Genomic DNA, 24,242 nt, shown 5'->3' on the forward strand with positions numbered 1-24,242 from the left:
AGGCGATCTACGTCTGCCTTTGGGTGGTGCATCCTATTACAACTCAGCAGCTTGCGTATTTTCCTATCTATATTCTTTACTTCACTCATATTCCAGTTCAACACATTGTAGCTATAAGTAACAACTGGAACTGCTAAGGAATTTATAGCTAACACCTTGCTACGTGCATTTAGTTCAGATTTCAGGACTGCACGAACTCTCCTATAACATTCCTTCCTGATCTTCTCTTTCATGCTTGCATGCTGAATACCAGAGCCTTCATTATCCCTAAATATTTGTATGTTTGTTCTTGCTCAAGCTCTCTTATGACTGTGTCAACATCTAACACGACTGAATTTGTGGTCTTCACTTTCCCTTTCTGGAAAGTGGCCTTGGCACACTTCTCAAGTCCAAACTCCATCCCGATGTCACCGCTGAATGCTTTCACGGTGCGCAATAGGCCTTCAAGTTCATTATTGTCTTTACCATAAAGTTTTAAGTCATCCATATAAAATAGATGGCTTATTTTTTTATTGGCAATTTTATACCCATACTCTGTTCTGTTTAATTCACTTGTAAGGGGTATTAGGGCTATGCAGAATATTATTATTATTATTATTATTATTATTATTATTATTATTGTTGTTGTTGTTGTTGTTGTTGTTATTATTATTATGAAGGCGCATGGCTCAGTGGTTAGAGCGTCGAGCTTACGATTGTGAGGTTGTAAGTTCGATTCCCGGACCGGGCTGCGTGTTGTGTTCTTGAGCAAGACACTTTATTTCACGTTGTTCCAGGTAACTCAGATGTAGAAATGAGTTGCGACATTACTGGTACCAAGCTGTATCGGCCTTTGCCTTTCCCTTCGATAACATCAGTGGTGTAGAGAGGGGAGGCTGGTATGCATGGACGACTGCCGGCCTTCCCCAAGCAGCCTTGCTCGGACTTGTGCCTCGGAGGGTAACTTTCTAGGTGCAATCCCATGGTCAGTCATGACCGAAGGGCGTCTCCTCCTCCTTCTATTATTATTATTATTATTATTTGATGAAAACTCTCAGCTTATTTTGCTTGGTATGATCTAAAGTGTCAGCTGCCCACAACTAGCAGACTAAGGCAACCCTTATTTATTGGCCAAGCTTCAAGAACCCTGCGAAGAATTCTTACAGTTCCAAGCGATGTTGATTTTTGTACGTGTTCTTTCCTTACATTTGTATCAGGTAGGTAGTTGAGTGCTGATACTTCTAAGTGCGCTAATTACTATTGGTATCACGTCTACACTCCTCATTGACCACAACCTTCATATTTCCCACTTCAAATTGTTGTAGTTGTTCAGTTTTTCTTCTTTGGCTTTTTGATCCTGTTGTCACCGAGACACGCTATGTTGATTATCATGCAAGTTCTTTCTTTGTTATTCACCACAACAATGTCCGGTTTCCGATGTCTGGTCAGGTGATCGCACTGAATCATTGCATCCCACAGGATTTTGCAATCTTCATTCTCGGTGATTCCCTCAGGGGTTTGCTCGTATCATTCTTGCCACATTGTCATGTCGTCTTTTGTAATCGTGTTGTGCCAATTTCAGGCATTCGCTAACGATGCGCCATACTGTTTCACCCCTCTCACCACACATTCTGCATTTGTCGCTCTCGGTAATGTTGTCGATTCTGCACTTCACATAGTCCTTAACGCTTGTTCTTGTACTGTGCATATAACTGCTTCTGTCTCTATCTTCAGGTCGCTCCTCCCCATCTATAGTCACCGGTCTTCTGCGTCTGCCTTACATTTTTTTCTCCTTTCCACGTGCTGGAAAAGTAGAACTTTAAGTACGTTTGGCGGCAATTTTTCTATCACACACGTTAACCTCTCGAAAGATCAAAACCGAGTGTAACAGGAATTTTGCAAAGCCCGGTATATCATCATTAATTTATTGATAAAATCTTTTTGGTAGATTCTAAATAATTGGTTTTGCCGGTATTGTTTAATCTGTTGTTCAAACCTAGTTAGCTTTGCTTTTTTGACAAGTATACTCTGCTTCAGTCATTCAACTACAACATTCAGACCTTTTGTATCTACGTAATACTTCTTCAATTTTTCAAATTTGCGATCATTCTTCAATTGTCCTTTTCTTTTCCTAACACTACAATGTTCAGGAAGTTTATATCTTCTGGAATTCTCCCTTTCCACCAAAGTTGTTTAGAAATCAGTCGATGTTCTGTTCCTAATAGTTCTCAATCCTATCCTTTCTTCCACAATCTTACTTGCAGCTTTGAAGCGTTTATTTGTTTGTGTGATGTTCTTTGTTTCAATGTGTCTCAATACATTATTGACTTTACTTGTCTCTTGATTTAGTCTCCTTTGGTAGCCTTCTTAAAGTCGGACATAAATTCTTTCTTCTGTATTCAATAAATCCAAGATCATTTTTTATTACTATTTTATGTTCATTGTTTAAATAGTCACTATTCTCGATTCTTTCAAGATTCACAGTAGTATATTCTTGCGAACAATTGTCCATCTCTTCCATTAATACCACTTACGTATCTCGCATTCCCAGCATCATGTGATATCCTTTTTTTAATAGTCTCTAGCTCCAATTCAGTTAACCATCCGTTCTTTCGTATTACTCGTGCTTAGTCACATAAGTTTTGTTCAGCAATTTCAAATAGATCCATTGCCTTCCATTCGTTTTCTGTTCCTTCTGACTGGCACGTCATTTGTATCCCCTGGGATGCTCAGGTAGTCACGCTCCATAACCAGCATGTTTACTTGTTTATTCCATTTATGTCTTGCAGCATGGCTAGCAGTGGCTGGATTACGACTGGGCCTACCCTGCTGCACAGTGGGAAACCTGCCGGATGTGGCACCTTTACCATTGGTCCTAGTCCTTTTCATACCGTTATCGTTAGCTTTTATTTTTGTTGTTGTTATTATTGTTGTTGTTGTTGTCATCGTCGTCGACGTTGTTATTGTTGTTAATTACTTTTAATTTGCATGTTTGTTACAATCACTTCCCGAGACACACACCCAGCACCCTAAAGCGAGTGAAGGGTAAGAGATGCTATAGTATGACAGAAAACTTGGGGAGGAGAAGTAGCAGGGGCAGTAGTGAAATATCTTCATGAAATATAACACGGACATTTACATTTAAATAGATAAGGTTTTTCTAAGGATGTGGGCAGTACTTGTCAGTACAATCTTTTGGATTTCTCTTATATTTCTTACTTTTGTATATATGTTCAAGGGTGTGTATCAAACTCAGTGCATATGTATGCTGTTATGATAATGAAACCGGTACTTTAGAAAGTACGTATCTGTTTCTGCTTGTGTCGTTTTTCAATCGATTGCAAAGAAGACTATTTAGTGTCACAGATAGAGAAGTGCAGTTCATGATACACTTCATGTACTGCTACTTAACTCGTTCCAAGTCGGGCAGCTGTTTCTTTCCTCACTGTTGCTTTCTCGTTGGTTTCTTTTCTGTGATTGGTTGCGTGATCACCGATCGAATAAACTATCTAACTTTTCCGTCTGTAGTCGAGAGATAATATTTTACTGGAAGCGTTTTGCTGCTTCTCTTGGGTGGGGGGGTGATTTATAACCACCGATTTTGCCTTAACCAATGCAACATTGACATTGTATAAATGTTTAAACGCTCTTCTTTCTTATGGAACATCTGCTAATTCCCTAAACAACATACCTAACTAGCGAAATATAATTCTCTCATTATAATATAATGAAATTATTGTATACAGTGCTCAGGTGCACCACAACTTGTCAAAAGTGCGTATAAAGCATATGCAGTAATGTACAAATGTCTGGGAAGTGAACAGTGTATGAGTCAGATGCATGCTGGCGTGTGTATGGAGGGGAGAATATCAGGTGTAGTGTTGGCGAATTTCAGGAAGCATGGAAGTTTTGAAAGATGCAGTGCTCCGACAAATAACAACTGATGCCGGAATTTTTTTCCATACTTCAGCAACTCTTAGCATGAAAAAATGTTTCCGAAAGTCATGGGAGGTGTGCTGTTTTCTGACTTTGTAAACATGTCCACAGATGTTAGACGGGTGGAGTTTGAAAAGGGGCTCAGAGTTAGTGTTTGTAAGATGGTTCATAATTTTATGGGTGTCTTGCCAAGTCAGCTGCCAGACGTCGGAGTTTCAATGTATCCATTTTTACCACTGCGAACATTGCCATTATCAACTGCGAACATTACCATTATCAACTCTATTACTACATTACCATACTTATATACTACTGCTACATAATTGTTACCATTATTGTAATCCGCACGACTTCCGGTGTATTTTTGTTTTTGATTCTATTATTGCTGTTGTTATTGCCATTCCATAAGTAGTCTTTTATATATCCAACAGGGGTCGATCGTGTCCGCAAAAACACAGCGATATTTATGCATAATATATTCATTTCCAAAGCTCCTAAAGTTACAGATGGCTTAAGAAACAGCGGGGTTCTGTCAATTACTGCCACCAAAGAATTGTCGAAAAGGTAAATATGAAAACCTTGCCGTTTATTTTTTATTTACTTCTTTATATATACGATTAATTATTTACTCAGTCTCCATGATTAAAAGTGATGACTTATCGATTCATAAGTGTTCCATAGTACTGATATCTTCCGTGCATAAGGTCTTGTTTTAGAATAGCGTTGTCGTAATTATAGTAATTAACTGACGTGTTTTTAATGTATCTAGGTGTATGATTATAGCTATTTGGTCTATGATTGCAGCGGAAATTAATGAAATAGAGTTAGTCGATGCATTATAATCTCGATGTATTTAAAGGATTTGGCAAGCCAACATAGTGTTCGAGCTTAAATATTAAAACGGTGTTGGAACATAGTGTGTTTGATGTGCTTGGTGTGCGTGGGAGCTAATCGAAATTGAGAGAAGAAAGAAAGAAAGAAAGAAAGAAAGAAAGGTTTTAGTTTTATGATGACATTGTAAAAGAGCTCTGATGTACTTTCATGTGTCTAGATAGTTGATGATAGTTAAACATGTTGATGTTGAAGGTTAATTAGAAGCACAGGAAAATTGCTTTCAAAAACCATACTCAAAGACACAACGAAGAGCTGTCGAAGAAATGTGATCACTTGACAAAAATACATTCAGTCAAAAGAAAAGTACACGTAGATTTCTAGCGACTGACTTACCATATAGCATGACAGCACAATACGTTGACTGCTGTGGTGGTTGTTTCATATTTGCCATGCTGGATATCGTTGATATTAATATCAAGATTCTTGTGTCTGGAAATGTATTTTCGTTTCTCTTGCCGATGTGTTATTCGTTGGAATTTTAATTATTTTATCATTTGAGTGACCCTTCAAAATAATATCCTGAGTGAAGGAAGATATTTTAATTACTTTAATTATCTTGTCATTGTAAAGACAATAATAATAGGGTTTTATAATATGGCCCCCTTTTATTTTTTGGCTATTTTTATTTGTATTGCTATTATTGACATTACCATTACTATCATTAATGTGGAGGCGCAATGGCCCAGTGGTTAGAGAAGCGGACTCGCGGTCGTAGGATCGCGGTTTCGATTCCCAGACCGGGCGTTGTGAGTGTTTATTGAGCGAAAACACCTAAAGCTCCACGAGGCTCCGGCAGGGGATGGTGGTGATCCCTGCTGTACTCTTTCACCACAACTTTCTCTCACTCTTACTTCCTGTTTCTGTTGTACCTGTATTTCAAAGGGCCGGCCTCGTCACTCTGTGTGTCACGCTGAATATCCCCGAGAACTACGTTAAGGGTACACGTGTCTGTGGAGTGCTCAGCCACTTACACGTTAATTTCACGAGCAGGCTGTTCCGTTGATTCGGATCAACCGAAACCCTCGTCGTCGTAACCGACGGAGTGCTTCCATCCACTATCATTGATATTATAATTTTCTTTTGTAGTTCAGTGATATTGATATTATTTTAAGTAATAGGTGACTGCAGACGTGCAATCAGCACAATTTACAGAATGCTGGATAGAATGGTTCGCATAATTTCGAGCTCGCTTCACTCAAATCCCGTTGAGGTTGAATCATAATTCGATATTTTGGGGTTGACAAAAGAAGCCCCAGTCAGGAATGACGCATTGGCGAAATATTAGAGTGTCCAAATAGATGTTTTGCAGTGTCTGTTCTGGCTTAGCGTTCTGAATTCAAATTCGGGCTCGAATGCAGTGAGAGAAGTCAGCAAGGTAGTCCACGACAGACTGTGAAACAGACATCTCTCTGCGATCAGACAGGCCAACCATCGTTTCGACACAGCTGTGCCATGTATAACAGGTGATTTGAAGACCAAGCCTAGATTATATCTTTGGCAGCAGGTATGTAAATGCAGTAAGAGTAATAGACGACGTTGTGACATTTCGGGGAAGGAGTGGCTGTGTGGTAAGTAGCTTGCTTACCAACCACATGGTTCCGGGTTCAGTCCCACTGTGTAGCACTTTGGGCAAGTGTCTTCTACTACAGCCTCAGGTCGACCAAAAGCCTTGTAAGTGGATTTGGCAGACGGAAACTGAAAGAAGCTCGTCGTATACATGTATATGTATATATATATATATATGTGTGTGTGTGTGTGTGTGTGTGTGTGTGTGTGTGTGGTGTGTGTGTGTGTGTGTGTTTGTGTTTGTGTGTCTGTGTTTGTCCCCCCAACATCGCTTGACAGCCGATGGTGGTGTGTTTACGTCCCCGTAACTTAGCGGTTCGGCAAAAGAGACCGATAGAATAAGTACTAGGCTTACAAAGAATAAGTCCTAGGGTTGATTTGCTCGACTAAAGGCGGTACTCCAGCATGGCCGCAGTCAAATTACTGAAACAAGTAAATGAGAGAGTATATTTGATGTAATTCTCGACAAACTGATATTCTAGCACTATAAGTTCTGGGGATTACTAACAAAACAGCTGGTGCTACGCTAGTTTATTGTGCATCAAAGTATCTACTTCGATATAAGCAGTAGAAGCAGACACCTACGAGCCTAGCAATAGCTCCTGATGCTAATAAACAGAATGTCCACACTATCATATGAAAGAAGTTTGGAATTATTATTATTATTATTATTATTATTATTATTATTATTATTATTATTATTATTATTATTATTAAGGCGGCTGGAATAATCGTTAGCACGCCGGACGAAATGCTTAGCGGTATTTCGTCAGTCGCTACGTTCTGAGTTCAAATTCCGCCGAGATCGACTTTGCCTTTCATCCTTTCGAGGTCGATAAATTAAGTAGCAGTTACGCACTGGGGTCGATGTAATCGACTTAATACTTATGTCTGTCCTTGTTTGTTCCCTCTATGTTTAACCCCTTGTGGGTAATAAAGAAATAGGTATTTCGTCAGTCGCTACGTTCTGAGTTCAAATTCCGCCGAGATCGACTTTGCCTTTCATCCTTTTGGGGTCGATAAATTAAGTACCAGTTGAGTATTGGGGTCGATGTTATTGACTATCCCCTTCCCCCAAATTTCAAGCCTTATTATTATCATCATTATTATTATTATTATTATATTATTATTATTATTATTATTATTATTATTATTATTATTATTATCAATGCGTATTCTTCTTTCTTATTACTAAGTACTCTGTACTTTGCACTTTTCGCAGTTTTGTCTATCTTTGCCTAAACGATATTCGTCCGCAATGACTGGCTTTGAGCAGCCATTATGACTCCTTCGGTTTCTTCCATAAGTCCTCCACCCAAACTTATCCCCACCTCTTTCTCTCTCATTCTGATCTCTTCAATTTTCATTTGTTCCCTAGCCAGAGAACACTATGATCATAAACCGTTTTTCTTTTTCAAACGCTGCTGCTATTCGCTGTTCATATCTCCTTTTCTCTTTCCTCTATATTTTTATTTGGCCCTGCCGACATGTAAAGTTCCTGATTCTGCTATCTTTGCTGGATTCTCGTCTACCGAAGACTCTTTTTGTTTCTCTCTCCTATTTTACCCCACCACATATCTACCAGCAGCAATTTCTGATAGACCAATCAAACAGCTTGTAAGCTCTGTAAAATAACATGGCCAATGAATTTGAAAATTGGGTGCTGAAATATCTCACTGTGTTCACAAATGTGACCGATAGAAAGGCGGCGAGCTGGCAGAAACGTTAGCACGGCGGGCGAAATGCGTAGCCGTATTTCGTCTGCTGTTACGTTCTGAGTTCAAATTCCACCGAGGTCGACTTTGCCTTTCATCATTTCGGGGTCGATAAATTAAGTACCAGTTACGTACTGGAGTCGATCTAATCGACTGGCCCCTTCCCAAAAAATTTCGAGCCTTGTGCCTAAAGTAGAAAAGAAATGTGACCGATAGACCAAGGTAACTCTCTTCGTTCGAGGCACAGGAGACCAAACCCAATACCAATTCCCCCACCTCCCAGAAATTTTCCCCACCATAGGGTAGCAGCAGCAAAGCTAGCAGGCTTAAACCTGCCAATCCCCTTTCTATGGCTACAGAAGATATCGAGCACAAAGATAAGAACAACTCTAAAAATAACAACAGCAACAACAGCTGGGTCATCGTGATTACAGAGGGCAGTCATTACAAGGACAAAAACAACAACAGCAACAGAAAGGAGAACAAAGACAACAGATTCATCGTAGCTACTGGAGACAGCCAGAACAACGAAAATAATAACAAAGACAGCAACAAATCCAAAAGTAACAACGTGGATTACAACAACATAGCTACCACCACCACCGTCGACAACAATGCAAGCAAATAATAATAATAATAATAATAATAATAATAATAATAATAAAATAATAATAATAATGATAATAATAATAATGGGCTTCGTATATTTTACCCCAGTGTCACTTTGATGGCATGCACTGCTCTCTCACTCAATAATAATAATAATAATAATAATAATAATAATAATAATAATAATAATAAGATACACCGGGGGACGGGAAGATACACCGGGGGACGTTTAAGATGTAAGAACGATAAAACAGAGCTCCGAAATCTATCCACAAACATCGAAAACAAAGACATCGTATGGAGCCAAAAATTTACTAACAAAGGATTGGACTATATCCGAGTAAGTAATACTCATTGAAATTTATTACTATTTTCGAAACGAAATGATGTATTTTAACTCGATATCATCTCCACCTCTAAGACAACACATGTAAACATGCGTGGACATTACGTTCCATCAACACCAGATAATCCCCGACCCCAAACATCATGTACAAAAAAACTACGAAGAAATTAAATACCACCGATATTATTCAACCCAAGAATAACAATCGGGAAGTACGTACTTTAAATTTACAACACAAAATGTACGAAAAACTACACGTGCAAAACAATGTGGCAACAGAAATGAACGGACCGGTACCCTACGAAAATGACGACCGTCAAAATAATGGGCAGGACGTTGTTACTCATGTCCCGCAAATAAAACCCAAAAGACATAAATGGACACGTGAGGAATACATTTCTATCCTACACGCATACTTCACAGCAGCGCTCTACCCAAAAAATGAGAACACAACAACACATACATATAAAATATGGAAGGAAAATAACATAAATATAGACTTGGATACAACAATGAACCCTAATAAACTAGCTAACGTACGAAGATACATTCTCGACGCAAAAAAATATCAGAAATAGAAATAGAACATCTAAAAGAAAAAATACACCAGGAAAATGAAGATAGAAGCCACACAACAATGCCCAATAATATAAACACTGAAACAGTAGAACACGAAGACAAACGTAACAGTCCCAACAAACACGATGTAAACAAAAAACAACAAACCCAGACCGTAAGCCAAAACACGGCAAACAAACATATAAATAAGAAAGAAAGCGATACAAATGTAAAACCTGGAAACAACGAAGGGGAGCCTAATGATTATGATAATATAAAAAGTAAAATAATCAAAGAACTGAAAATCACAGAGTTCAAAATGGACCACCGAACATACCTCCAAAAAATCAAAATAGACGAAACAACAACACCAATTATAAACAGCATAAACCTAGCCGTCACGGAACTAATAGCCACTGAAATAAAAAGCGATATCACTCAGCTAAATGACTTAGTATACGCAGCAGCCACTGCAGCCACAAAAGAAGCTGGATACTCACTCAAACCCATCCAGATAGGAGTACCACCACCCAAACAAACCCTGTGGATAAATAACATCCAAAACAAAATACAAAAAATGAGAAAAGATCTGTCGATTCTTAATGAAATCAGTAGACAATCAACGCTAGTGAGCAACAAAAAGAAAACAAAAATACTCCGCAAATATAACATCACAGAAAAAGATTTACCTGAGATAAAAGAAAAGCTGAAGCAAGATATCCTTGCCAAAGCACAATGGATCCGCCGGTACGAGAAACGCCAGCGCTTCTTTGAACAAAACAAAAAGTTCAACTCCAATCCCCAAAAGTTCTACCAAGAACTTGGCAAAAATAAAATAGAAATCACTGCAGCACCAACGGCAGAAGAAGTGAAAGAATTCTGGAGAGAAATATGGTCGGCGAACGAACAACCAAAAAAAAGGAGTATTAAAACAACAAACTCAGCATCTGAGCAACTTTGGACCCCCATAATAACTGAAGAGGTCACCCAGGCACTGCAAAGACTAAGCAACTGGAAGGCACCTGGGCTTGACAAGATCCCCAACTTCTGGTTGAAATATCTAACAGGAATGCACAAAAAGCTGGCTGAAAACTTTAACAACATACTAGCAGAGCCAGAGACAATGCCTGAATGGCTCACGAAGGGGAAAACCATCTTAATTCCCAAATCAAATGAGACAGCAAAACCAGAAAACTACAGACCAATAACCTGTCTCCCTACAATGTACAAGGCATTTACTGCAATGATATCGCAAAGGTTGAACAAGCACCTGGACGAAAACAACCTGTTTCCAGAAGAGCAGAATGGATGCCGCAAAGGCTCATATGGCTGTAAAGATCAACTAATGATCAATAAAGCCACAACTGAAGACAGAAAGAAGAAAGGCCTCAGTATGGCCTGGATCGACTACAAAAAGGCGTTTGATAGCATCCCCCACACATAGATCCTCGAAACACTAGCCATTAACAAAGTAGCACTAATAATTATAAAATTCATAGGGTACTCTATGAATAAATGGCAAACAGTGCTACAGCTCCAAACAAAAGAAGGACTCATGAAAACCAAAGCCATCCCCATTAGAAGAGAATATTCCAGGGAGACACGCTCTCTCCACTCCTTTTCTGCTTGGCACTGTCACCTCTATCTGATATGCTAAATAGAACTAGATGCGGATATAAATGTTACGGCAAAACGATCAGCCACCTTTTATATATGGATGACCTAAAACTATACGCTGCAAATGACAAACAGCTGGAAACACTATTAAAAACAGTTCATCGATTTACCAAGGAAATAGATATGAAATTTGGATTAGAAAAATGCGCTAAAGTAACCCTGAAAAGAGGAAAACTAGTTAAGAGTAGCAACATCACACTAGATAAAACCAATGAAATAAAAGAATTAGACCAAAGCCAAACTTACAAATACTTAGGAATCCATGAACTAGATACGACACAACACACACAAATGAAATGCTAAAAACAAGATAATAGGTATTAACACTTTAGCTGTCCCAGTTATAAGTTACAGCTACAATATCCTTAACTGGACACTAAATGAACTGACCAAAATAGATAGGAAAACAAGAAAAATAATGACAGGATCTAGGATGCATCACCCAAACTCTGACATAGAAAGACTATATATACAACGTGAAGGTGGTAGAGGCCTTATACAGCTGGAAAACTACTATAAAATAACCACCATAGGACTGCAAAAATATCTAGTTCAGAAGGAAGGAAAACTGATACAAATAGCAGCAAAACACGAGCAAAACAAAAAACTGTTCTCAGTATTTAAGGAAGCTGACAAATACAAACAAGAAATCATACCACCTAATAAATATGAAGAAGAAGAAGAGAAGAAGAAGAAGAAGAAGAAGAAGAAGAGAAGAAGAAGAGAAGAGAAGAAGAAGAAGAGAAGAAGAAGAAGAAGAAGAAGAAGAAGAGAAGAAGAAGAAGAAGAAGAAACAACAACAAAAGCTATAAAACAAATGAAATCCAAACTAAAAATAGAACAGCAACGAACCATGATAAAACGATGGCAAGAAAAGCCCCTTCATGGTAAATACTGGACTAAACTAAACGCAAAAGAAATAGACAAAGAAAAATTCCAGCAATGGTTGAGAAGCTCAGGACTCAAAGCAGAGACAGAGGGATTTTTAATTGCAGCACAAGACCAAAGCCTCCCCACCAGAAATTACCAAAAACATGTAATGAAAAGAAATATAACAAGTAACTGAAGAATATGTGGAGATGGACAAGAAACAATAAATCATATTATCTCTGGCTGCCCAGTCCTGGCTAAGAAGGAAAATATTCACAGACATGACAGAGTTGGAACCTACATACACTGGAAGCTATGCCAACATTATGGAATAACAACAGAAAAAAGATGGTATAGGCACACACCAGAAAAGGTCACAGAAAACGAGAAAGCAACCATACTCTGGGATATGCCGATACACACAGATAGAGAAATTAAAGCCAACAGACCAGATATAGTTGTCAGAGATCATGAAGAAAAAAAATGCTTTCTAATTGATGTATCAATAACGGCAGATGACAACGTATCTCTAAAAGAAATGGAGAAACTTTCAAAATACAAAGACCTGGAAATAGAGGTAACCAGAATGTGGAATCTAAAAACAAAAACAATTCCTATCATAGTAGGTGCATTAGGCATGATAAAAAATATTCAGACAAATACATAACAAAAACACCAAGACTTACAAACACATATAACATACAGAAAATTGCACTACTAGGCACTGCACACATCCTACGTAGAACACTTTCCATACAATAACCATCAGAGCATCACAACAAATCACAGCACATACCTAAGGCACACAGAGCTGCGCTAGGTAGTGAAGTGAAAGCACGCTATAAAAATAAAACTACTGAATAATAATAATAATAATAAATGCCCTGATGCAGTACCAGACAGAGGCTCTCGTGGCTTCTGATTTTAACTGATTGGAAGTGTTATCTTGTACATTGTTTTGTCTTGGTATAAAAGATGGGCTACAGCAAATATTCTGCTCAATACCACAGATTTGCTTGTCAGTTGTTTGACTTAAACCAGTTGACCATGTCCCTTGGTGGCTGACCACGAGCAGAAGTAGTGGGGGAGCATCATAGCCGTGTGTTGAGGGGAATTTTTAAGGGTTTGGATAATTCACCTTTGGAAACATGGGTGGTTCGTTCAACATCCTTAAACAATCCTTATTCAGGGACCTTTTGAGCGGGATGGGCTACTGGACTAGAAGAAAATTCTAACTGAGTCCCACCTACAATGTCATGCGCTGTTTATCTTGATATGAGATCACCATGTCACGCACATATGGTTGTGATGCATGTGCCTGGTGTACCCTTATCAGACGGGTAGTTATGATGGGTATACTGGGCTTCGTATATTTTACCCCAATGTCACTTTGATGGCATGCACTGCTCTCTCACTCAATAATAATAATAATAATAATAATAATAATAATAATAATAATAATAATAATAATAATAATAGATGAAAATAGTGCCAATTATTGTGGGGTCTTTGAGGACAGTATCAGAATAGAGTGCCCAGTAGAACTGTTGCAAAAGGTTTGCCTCCTCGGCACGACCAGAATAATCAGAAAAGCATTTGACAGTTGAAAAGAACGGGTAGCATGGTACGGTAGGCTGCAGGCAGCAAGCCAGCCACGCATACATTACTCCAGGAGTTCCTTTTTCGGCGATCACAACTGCTTAACCTCCCAAGCTAACCTATCATATCTATCGACTTTTCTTTCTTCATTATTATCGTGTACCTTGTTGTCAGCTGTGTATGCTATACTTATGATCCAGCACCGTTTGCTTTCTTTCTTAGTTAATACTACGTATGGCTTCCTACTCTCTATCTCATGGTCACACTGAATCATAACATCTCATAGGATCTTTGCATTATCATTTTCGATGATGCCTTCGGGTTTATGTTCGTACCACTTTTCTGCTGTCAAGTCCATACTTGTTGCAAAATATTCAGTGTATTATTGTTATTATCATCATCATCATCATCATCATCATCATCATCATCATTATTATTATTATTATTATTATTATTATATTATTATTATTATTATTATTATTATTATTATTATTATTATTATTATTATTATTATTATTATTATTATTATTATTATTATTATTATTATTATTATAGGCTTGGTCTTACCAAAAAGGAGTTGAGCATACTTCCAGAACTAAGTGATGTTCCACAGCCTGAATTTCGCTGTCCATTCCGTACTCCCCGATGTAGTCCTAACTCTAAATTCAGAGAGGCTGATGGTTCTTGCAACAATCTCCAGAAACCTTTGTGGGGCAAAGCTGGTATGCCATTGAAGCGATTCCTTTCACCGTGGTATGATGACGGTAAATCCTTTTTAATTCCCTAAAAATTATCAAAATCCCTTTGAATTCTCAATTCTATAATATTTTCTTTCAAAAACATTATGTGTACTAACTGAACCCGTGAATATTTCGTGGAATTAAGGATAAACCTATTGGGCTATTTCTGAAAATTTTATCTAAAAAAAACCTGAACGTGTAGCCTGCATTGTGTCTGTGTGGAAAGATAGTCACTCATCTGCTATTCATTAAAAAGTGAAAGAAATTGAAATACGATGATTACTTAATGCACTTTACATATACACTTTATATACTTTATGCACAATTTTATAGACTTAATACACAGCACTCATAAAATCTTTCCTCTTATTTTTCCATTTTTCCTCGTAAACAAAAACAATATCCTGTACATATGATACAACATTTAATTAAATTGCATATATGTGCCAAGTAAATAAGCGTGAATATTTCACAGAATTGCACTTAGGCGCATGTGTTAAGTGATAGGTAATATAAAAAAAACTTAGTTAAATTTTTTAAAATACACTTTTCACTATTCACTCAGCACCACCACCGCCACCATCATCATCACCTCGCTCTCCCCCTCTCTTTCTCTTTCCCTTCTCAACACACACACACACTATCTCTCTCTCTCTCTCTCTCTCTCTCTCTCTCTCTCTCTCTCTCTCTCTCTCTCTCTCTCTCTGCCTTTCTTTAATCTCACCATCAGAACATCACCCTTCGGCTAAAATTATATTTTAACTCTCCTCTACCTTAAACTAACTTTTTTGACCAAGTAATAATATTACGTTCGCCCTACCTCACGTCATGGACGCTTCTCTCTCGTTCTTTTTCTTTCTCTCTCTTTTTGTTTAACTCTTCGCCTTATCCTCGTTTTTTCTCTTTCTTTCTCCTCTCTTTCCCTTCAACTAATCGCGTGAAAGCGTTACAATTACATTCCTTCTATCTCATGTCATGGACGCTTCTCTCTCTCTTTTCTCTCTTTCTTTCTCTCTCTTTTCTTTCTCCCTCTTTTTCTCTAATAACGTGAAAGCATTACCAACAGGCTAATAAACTCAATGACAAGCAGAATTATTATAAGATGTGTGTGCGTATGAGTGAGAGAGGGAGACACATACAGAGATTGTGTACGCGCACGCATCTGTGTATGTTTTTATTTCTTCAAGATCGTCTCGTGGAACAAATATGTTAGCTGCAGAAGATTAAATCCAAAAGTTATCAGTTTATCAGCCGAGAGTATAATCCGTTTATAGGCTACCACCAACCCTGCGCCGTGTCCATGGTCAAGACAGGCTGCTCGGTCTACCTTGCAAATAGGTACGTGCTAAAATGAGAGATCCAACATTTTCTTTTTCTCTACTTGATTTAAATGTCATGATGATCAACTTCGCCATTCATACCTCCGATGTTGATGAGATACATCTTCTATCGAATACATTTCGTATTTACACATCTTTCCATGCTTCACCAAGTCATCCTAAGAACAAAGAGTCAGAAAATCAGGGATTGTTGCTAGTGAGACTCGAAGCAAATTCTAAAAAATAGCAAACGCCGTTCGATCAATTCGTAAGAAATTTCTTACAGGAATCGTGAAAGAACAGTTTGCGCTGACTCTCTTCTGCAAGCTTTGCTTTTCTGTTTAAACATTAGAATTTTGTTACTATCCCTTGGGTAATGGAATCGGCACAAACGGAAAAGGTTGAACTTGAGTTTTCACAATATTCAAACGTCAGTACCTCATAGTCCTGATATCAATTCTTACTAGGGTCACCATTCCATGAAATCCTTAGATCAATAATCAATAAAAGTATTTTTCACAAAATAAGCTGCCGGTCAATTCAAGCAACCGTATTCATCACATAAAAAAATTGGTCTGCACTAAATAAAAATAAATGTTTTGTTATAAAAGCAGTGGACGAAGTTGAGTTACTGAACACCAAACTAGATGCTTCACGGTATTTAGTAAAGTAGTCTTTGTATTCTGTCCCAAAACTGGTCTGGTGACTAATTAAAATTTATCATGCTTTCTAATTTTTGACGGGAGGGTGTTAGTTGATGCCATCTAACAGGTATTATATTTTATCGACACCGGAGGACTAAGAGAAAATTGACTTCGGTAGGTTTAAATTCATAACGTAGCGAGTCACTACATTTCGTTCGATGTTCTACCGACTCTACAGATCTATCATCCTTTTAATTACTTTAGCAGCAAAAAGCAACTACAGCTTTGCTAACTTTACGAAACAGGCAAAATGAACCCAGATCAGTTCCAAGAAAAGTAAAGAAAAAAAGCAGAAAAAAGTATATCACAAACGACAGTATATCCTTGCCTGTTATATTCATCAAAGACATGAAAAGAGTGATATACCTTTGATTCTTGAAAACAGTGAAAGCTTAGCTTTTATATTGTTTCATTAAATAGCTAGTGCAAGGAGTGAGACTAACATGATGAAAAGAGATAACTTTGGCGGAGAATCATCGAATGTGTGCAAAGTACATAGCGAAGGTGAAAGGATTTCTCTATGAGGGCCTTATACAGTCAGTATGGCTGAAAAGTAGAAGAAAAGAGAATTGTACAAAGTTTGTAGGGATCTTTTTGGCTAGAGATCAATAGGATTCACTGCGGTTGAAAAAACTTGAAAGGCGTTTGATACTTGGATGCAGCTTTTGTTGTCCGGAGAAAGGTCTAGAAACAATTGAAGCCTTGGTCATGCACCGCCCAGTTTCTCCAATCATTGTGGGCCTTATTTTGTACCTGAACAGCTGTGGCGCAGTTATGAGTGAACTACTTGGAGCAGGGGGAATTGTGTTTTATTGTGTAGGAAGATGCTTAAGATACGTCAAACTGTTTTAATGGGCCCGATGTTTGGCACATTGGCTCCCAAGAACAGTTAGCTTAAAACTAGCAGAGCTCCGACCAATAAGTTGACTTAAATTAGTGTAAGTTTTGTCGGTAGAAGCGTCGGTTAATAAGCAAATACGTGATGGGTAGTTGCGATGCAACAATAGTCAGACGACCTGATAGACACAAACAGCTACGGCCCGAATGCGGTTAGATCTAGAGGGGAGGAATAGATCAAGAGCGTTTGAAATGTTTTGTATATTGGCTAGGATTGTGTTTAGGAGATGAAACAAGTTGATGTAGAGAGTTGGAGTATGAAAACAATTCGGTTTCTGCACTTGCGGTCTTGTGGTATGTGTATGAATCTCGGAGGGCCTGTAAAAGCATGGGCACTGCCGCTCTCTTCAAATACAACAATTAAAAGAGATTAAAAATAGATTATTGTAAAGTCGTTGTCATGTCTCGTGTTTGCCATTCATACCTCCGATGTTGATGAGATACATCTTCTATCGAATACATTTCGTATTTACACATCTTTCCATGCTTCACCAAGTCATCCTAAGAACAAAGAGTCAGAAAAACATGTTTATGTATTTTCTTATTTTCACTTCGAAGTGTCTGTATGTTGCCAAGAAGGTACTGCAGCCTGCTCCTCCGTATCTATAAATATATCTGGACTTTGCAATGACTAGGCAGCCATAAATGAGATAGCCAACTGTCTCATTATATTGGTCGCATAGTCTTTACTTGATTTTAATATTATTTTTTATTTATATATTATTTCATATCTGTCGTTTTTCGTGGCTCGGATTTGGTCCTGTGCAACAAAAATCAAGTTTTAGCTAAAGTATTTGATTCATTGCTAGATTTTCTTCTGGCATACTTCCTCTCTGCTGAATCTTGCAGGATGTCGGCCACAGAATAATTTTTCTCTCTATTTCGGTCACAGAATATTTTTTAATTCCGTTTTCATTCAGTCCGTATTTTTATCTTTTTCTTTTGTTATCTAAATCATTTTATTCAAGGTAGTTGGTCTCTAGCTCATACTATAATTTTTTTTCCTAGTCGAGAGAGAAAATTTTACTTATTATTATTATTGTTGTTGTTGTTGTTGTTGTTGTTGTTGTTGTTGTTGTTGTTGTTGTTGTTGTTGTTGTTGTTGTTGTTGTTGTTGTTGTTGTTGTTGTTGTTGTTGTTGTTGTTGTTGTTGTTGTTGTTATTATTATTATTATTAAGGCGGTGAGCCGACAGAATCGTTTGCATACCGGATAAAATGCTTGGCGTCATTTCGTCCGTTCTTACATTCTGAATTCAAATTTCGCCGAGGTCGATTTCGCATTTCATCTTTTCGGAGTCAATAAATTAAGTACCAAACAAACATTGGGGCCGATGTAATTGACTAGTCCCTTGCCACCAAATTTCAGGTCTTGTGCCTTTAGTAGAAAGGATTATTATTATTATTATTATTATTATTATTATTATTATTATTATTATTATTATTATTATTATTATTATTATTATTATTATTATTATTATTATTATTATTATTATTAAGGCAGAGAGACACAGAATAGTTAGAACGCCAGACAAAATGCTTAGCAGCATTTCGTCTGTTCTTACGTTCTAGTTCGAATTCAGCCGAGGTTAACTGTGCCTTTCATTCTTTCGAGGTCGATGAATAAACTTCCAGTTTTGCACCGGGGTCGATGTAATTGATTAGCACTCTTCCCATAAATTTTAGGTCTTGTGGTTATAGTAGAAATAATAATAATAATTATTATTATTATTATTATTATTATATTATTATTATTATTATTATTATTATTATTACTGATGAGAAAGCAGGACATCAACGTACGCTGGGGCACAAATATACGAAGCCCAATGTATCCATCATGACTACCCTTCTGATAAGGGTACACCAGGCATATGCATCACAACTATATGTGCATGACATGATGCCCTAATATCAAAATAAACAACGCATGACTTTGCAGGTGGGGGCCAAGTTAGAAGTTTCTTCAGGCCTTCACCTTTGATTCTTCTGGAGTCCATAAAATAAAGTAGCAGTGAAGAAATGGAGTCAATTAAATCGGCTGTGGTCATTTCTATGAATCTGTAACTTTGTACCTAGTTTGTAAATCATTATCGTTGTTTTTGTTGTTGCTTTTTTCTCTTAGGTGTATCATCACCAAGAACTCTGGGAGTGTTTGGCAATCCCTTACCCAGTGCGCGGTTGGTCAGTACTACAATTCATGAAGCAGACTCGGAAAATACACGAAACCCGTTTGTTTCCCATATGGTGATGCAATGGGGACAATTCATTGACCATGATATTACGAATACACCTGTAGACACAGGTAAGCATAATCTATGATTATAAGTGCTCGCATGCACGCGCGCGTGTGTGTGTGTGAGCCATACTCCGTAACACTCGGCGCTTGGCACGGCTAGTGTAAATGATCCTATAAGAAAGTGTAGAACTTGTGAGCTACAATGACTTGATAAAAGAATTATCATTTACTATGCAACATATACTGTAGATTTTTTGCTTCTATGTAATCTCAGTCGAGAATGTCTAAGATAGGAAATAGTTTGTGTGAAATAAAATTGTTCATTATAGTAGGTCGAGTTACCACCCAGAAACTCCTTTGTCTCTTAAGCTGTAGATTTATGTATTGGTTTATGTATTTGTATGAATATAAAGGATATTTCGTCAGCGTCAATGAATAAAGATTCCAATATTTGATCAAAAGAATTACTTCTCAATTGTACTTGAGCATTCTACCGACGTTTGTATCCTTAATGTAATCTTAAGAAAAAATCAAAGTAGCACTGTGTATAACAATGCTGATCCTTAAACTGTAGATCTTGTCCACCTGATATCCTGCCACACAGTTTCCATCATTCTGATTTAACTCACAAGTCTTGAATCGATTTAAGGTTATAGTAAACAACTCTTTCCATAGGTGCCACGTAAAAAAAAATTGAACTCTTAAAGTTGAACCACTTACATGGAACGGCGAGTGACGAAAGTGATAGTGAGATATATACTAGCCAAAATCAACATCTGGTAGCTATCAGCAAGTGTTAATAGATTGGAAGAAATCTTAGAAACAGTTTGCTATTTCGTTGTGGGTTCGCACACGAAAATTTTCTACAATAGTTAATGAAATCGAGGGTTGAATCATTATCAAAGGCTTCACCTTCACCAAAATATACCATATCAAGTCAACCTATTGCCATGTATTGACAGCTGGTTGAAATGACAGATACAGAAATTAATCAAAAGAAACGCATCAATGCAGTATCGAACTTGCATTACAGATTCAGCTTGTCACTTTTATTAAATATATTATTATGACAGAGAAAGGCGGCGAGCTGGCAGAATCGTTAGCACGTCGGGCGAAATGCGTAGCCGTATTTCGTCTGCTGTCACGTGTTCTGGGTTCAAATTCCGCCGAGGTCGACTTTGCCTTTCATCCTTTCGGGGTCGATAAATTAAGTACCAGTTACGCACTAGGGTCGATGTAATCGACTTAATCCCTTTGACTGTCCTTGTTTGTCCCCTCTATGTTTAGCCCATTGTGGGTAGTAAAGAAATATATGTTATTATGACAGAGAATCATCCTACTTTTGTTACAGTTTGTGTGTGTTTTCTCAATATTATTACTCCCATTTCAGACTTTGTTAGCAATTAAATCTTGTATTTTGAAAGAAAACAAAAATAATTCGTTAATTAAGTAATTACGTTTTAGAATTAGTTAATAAACCATTGTATGTTATCTAATTAAAAGTTGTTTTACCTAATGATTCAATGGAAATTTTTATGAAGCATTAATTTCACATACTGCATTTTTTAACACAAATTCCAGACTAAGTTAACAAAAACGGTGGAGCACCGCGCTAGTTCTGTCACTCTAATACAAATTCTGTTCAGGTGGAATTGTTCTTTTCTTTCGAAGCCTGTAAATAAAATATAAATAAAAAATATGTATTGGTTTCTTTTTGACAAAACGCATGATTTTTTTGGCTAAGTGTGAGAAAGGGAAAATAGGGAAAAAGGCTTTCATGTTTTTTAATAAGCAATGCAAGAGAACTTAAATTCGTTTGGCTGCGTAAAATCGAACTGTTGACTTTATCACCCATTATTACTCCTTACTTTACATCATTTGTTGCTGCATTTTATTACAGTCACTGATTTTTAATGAAAAATTGATTGACCCTTCAGTATATGTTTTGCACTTATTTTATCAAACATGGTGGGGGGAAAAATCAACCCGGACTGTAAGTTATATAAAGTTTTTATCCGGTTTATGTACCACCTTAAATCTTACAAGCATCGTAGATACTCGATCTCAAATGGAAAATGTTACCTATCCCTTATCAGTGTCTGCCAGTTAGTCATCTGTCGGAGTTCTGTTGTTCTTATCAGATATATCATTTCTGACCCCAATTTTACGTTAATTTTCATATGTATCTTGATTTTTTTGACAATTCTCTCTACCCAAGTTATAAAATACAGTTTTTTCGCTTCCCTTTAAACTATATTATACACTCACCTTTCTTAACAAGTCTTGGAAACATTACCATAATGGGTCGAAATTTAGATGGATTAAGTTAATACATGCACTTGAATCACTCTTAGATTAAAATACCGGTATGTATAACATTTATAGTGTGTATAAAAACAGAACTAGCTGTAACATTTTGCCTCAAAACAAATTTCTCAAAGAAACTTGCGTGTTAAAAAATACAGTGCTTCGATCAAAACGCCCGTGGATCTCCAGCCACGGTGTTTCAACTTGATTTGGTCGCCTCAGTGACAGAATACTCTGGATGTCCAGAGCTAAACCAAAAATGTTTGTTCCGGTATAGAAATTGGTAAATAAATCTTTTGCTGATTTGCGAAAAAACTATTCAGAATAGAATAGAATTAATATTCGCACTCAGTTTATTCACTCTATATCTTATTTTAATTTCACTTCACTTTTGTTTCATTTCAGGTTTTCAGCATGCCGACATATCTTGCTGTATTGATGATATTCCTGATGATGTCCGAAAACGTTTAGAAGTAGATCTTAGAAATAGGTAACACATAAAGCGCATTCGGCATTGGTTAAAACATTCTTTTAGGCATCATAGAAAATGAAGTTAGGTAGAATCTGTGATGCAAATTTGAATTCTCTTTTAATTTTACTTATTTCACAACCAGCGATATCCAGCTGTTATCAATAACTGGAGATGAGCTCCACAAAAAGGATTTACTCTTGACACACCATATAAATACGGAGAGAAAAAAGAGGTAACAGGGCAGCAGTCAAGTCGTTGACTTACTGGTTGAAATGCCAGTCCTTCATATCACCCTCACATAATGTGAACTGCGTCTATAAGAAAAGTTGCTTAACTTTTACTAAATCAGTCTACCTTATCGTAAATAACAGAGTTGGAAATCCTTCGTATGTAAGGAAAATATTCACTGCTACTAGTGGAATAACCGCTCTCTCTCTCTCTCTCTCTCTCTCTCTCTCTCTCTCTCTCTCTCTCTCTCTTCTCTCTTTCGGGAAACTTCAGCACAGAACATCCTGTGGTACAACAGACATCTTACGTAGTTCATAGTCAGAAACAGTGTCCAAATCCAATGGTAATCCGGGAGGAGATTGATGGACTCTAATCTGGGATTGACCATTCCTAACTCTGATACCCTGGTATTAGTTTAATTATGGCACAGTTAAAAAAGAAACAGCAAACACGCATACAATTTTCTGCAGGGGCTCTGAGAATGATGGAGGAAGTGAGGAAGTTATTCAAACACCGAAAGTCTGGCTATAAATGCTTGCTAAAGTTGCCCGAGATATACATTGCCGAATATACCTCAACATCCTGAGGGAAAAAATTGCATGTCACGTTCCAGATAGCAGGGGGTTCAATCGATATGCTGTTTTTGTTTCTTTTCTATTTTTCTTTTATTTGGTCTTCTACCAGCTACCATACAAAGTTGTTGTTTTTTTCCTTTGCTTTCACTAGAGTACAGTATGATTATATGATAGTTCGGCACATTTGGTCCCGCGCTCTATTGAATCCATCACTCATCGCCATTAAAAAAATAATGTCAGTGACTTGATTTGAATCACGTATTTATTATTTGCCAGGTGATCACTCTAGCGAAGATACATACAGCGAAGTGGCTTTCATTAACTCTATAAGAAATGCATTTGCTTTTTTGTTTCGTTTTGTTTTTCAGTTATAATTCATCTATGATTTTAATTTCTGTGATTTGTTTTCAAATATGATTTCTATTTTTAGCTATTGTTTGTTATATATTTTTTTTCATTTAAATCTAGAGAATCGTGTTTTCCTATTCCAATTCCATCAAATGACAGGCATTTCAAGAAAACTTGTTTAAATTTTGTCCGTTCTATGCAATCACCAAATTCTAAATGTAATTTCGGTAAGCACGCGATTATTACTTTAAATATGTGAAATGCAACGTGTATTTCTCCGAATGTGTATGTGAAACACATGAAGCAATTCCAAAGAGCATAATTCTTTTATCAATTTTGAATTGATTTTTTTTTTTGTATATCAAACTTAATTTAAATAACATTATTCCTTTAAAAACCCAATACAAATTATATTATATTCAATATTTGCAATATAAATTCAATATTTTATCTTACAATGATCAAAGAAAAGGAGATTCAGAGAAAAATCAGGAAAAATTCGACATTTTATAACTATTCTGCAAGATTAAAATAGCTTTCATTTTGAACAGTTACTTATTAAAAAACTTCGTTTAGTATTGGTTTTATGCAATTTGTTTTAGGTTTTCGAGAACAGGTGAACCAGATTTCGGCTTATATTGACGGAGGAGCCGTTTATGCTTCCAC

The 24,242-nt window shown here is 37.1% G+C and overlaps 1 protein-coding gene across 2 annotated transcripts in view; it reads left to right on the top strand.

The window, feature by feature from the left end:
- LOC115229954 (peroxidase-like protein) overlaps window positions 1–24,242 on the top strand; it is a 77,373-nt gene that overhangs the window by 17,372 nt on the left and 35,759 nt on the right. For both annotated transcript variants that reach the window (XM_036499269.1, XM_029800217.2), the window contains exons 4-9: window positions 4,347–4,479; window positions 14,305–14,513; window positions 19,533–19,712; window positions 22,359–22,443; window positions 23,697–23,803; window positions 24,179–24,242. The exon at window positions 24,179–24,242 is cut by the window's right edge and continues 38 nt beyond it. In XM_036499269.1, the coding sequence (XP_036355162.1) occupies window positions 4,347–4,479; window positions 14,305–14,513; window positions 19,533–19,712; window positions 22,359–22,443; window positions 23,697–23,803; window positions 24,179–24,242 (778 nt within the window). The remainder of the gene's footprint in view (window positions 1–4,346; window positions 4,480–14,304; window positions 14,514–19,532; window positions 19,713–22,358; window positions 22,444–23,696; window positions 23,804–24,178) is intronic.

Source organism: Octopus sinensis, linkage group LG2, assembly GCF_006345805.1.
Source record: "Octopus sinensis linkage group LG2, ASM634580v1, whole genome shotgun sequence".
Classification (NCBI taxonomy): Eukaryota; Metazoa; Mollusca; class Cephalopoda; order Octopoda; family Octopodidae; genus Octopus; species Octopus sinensis.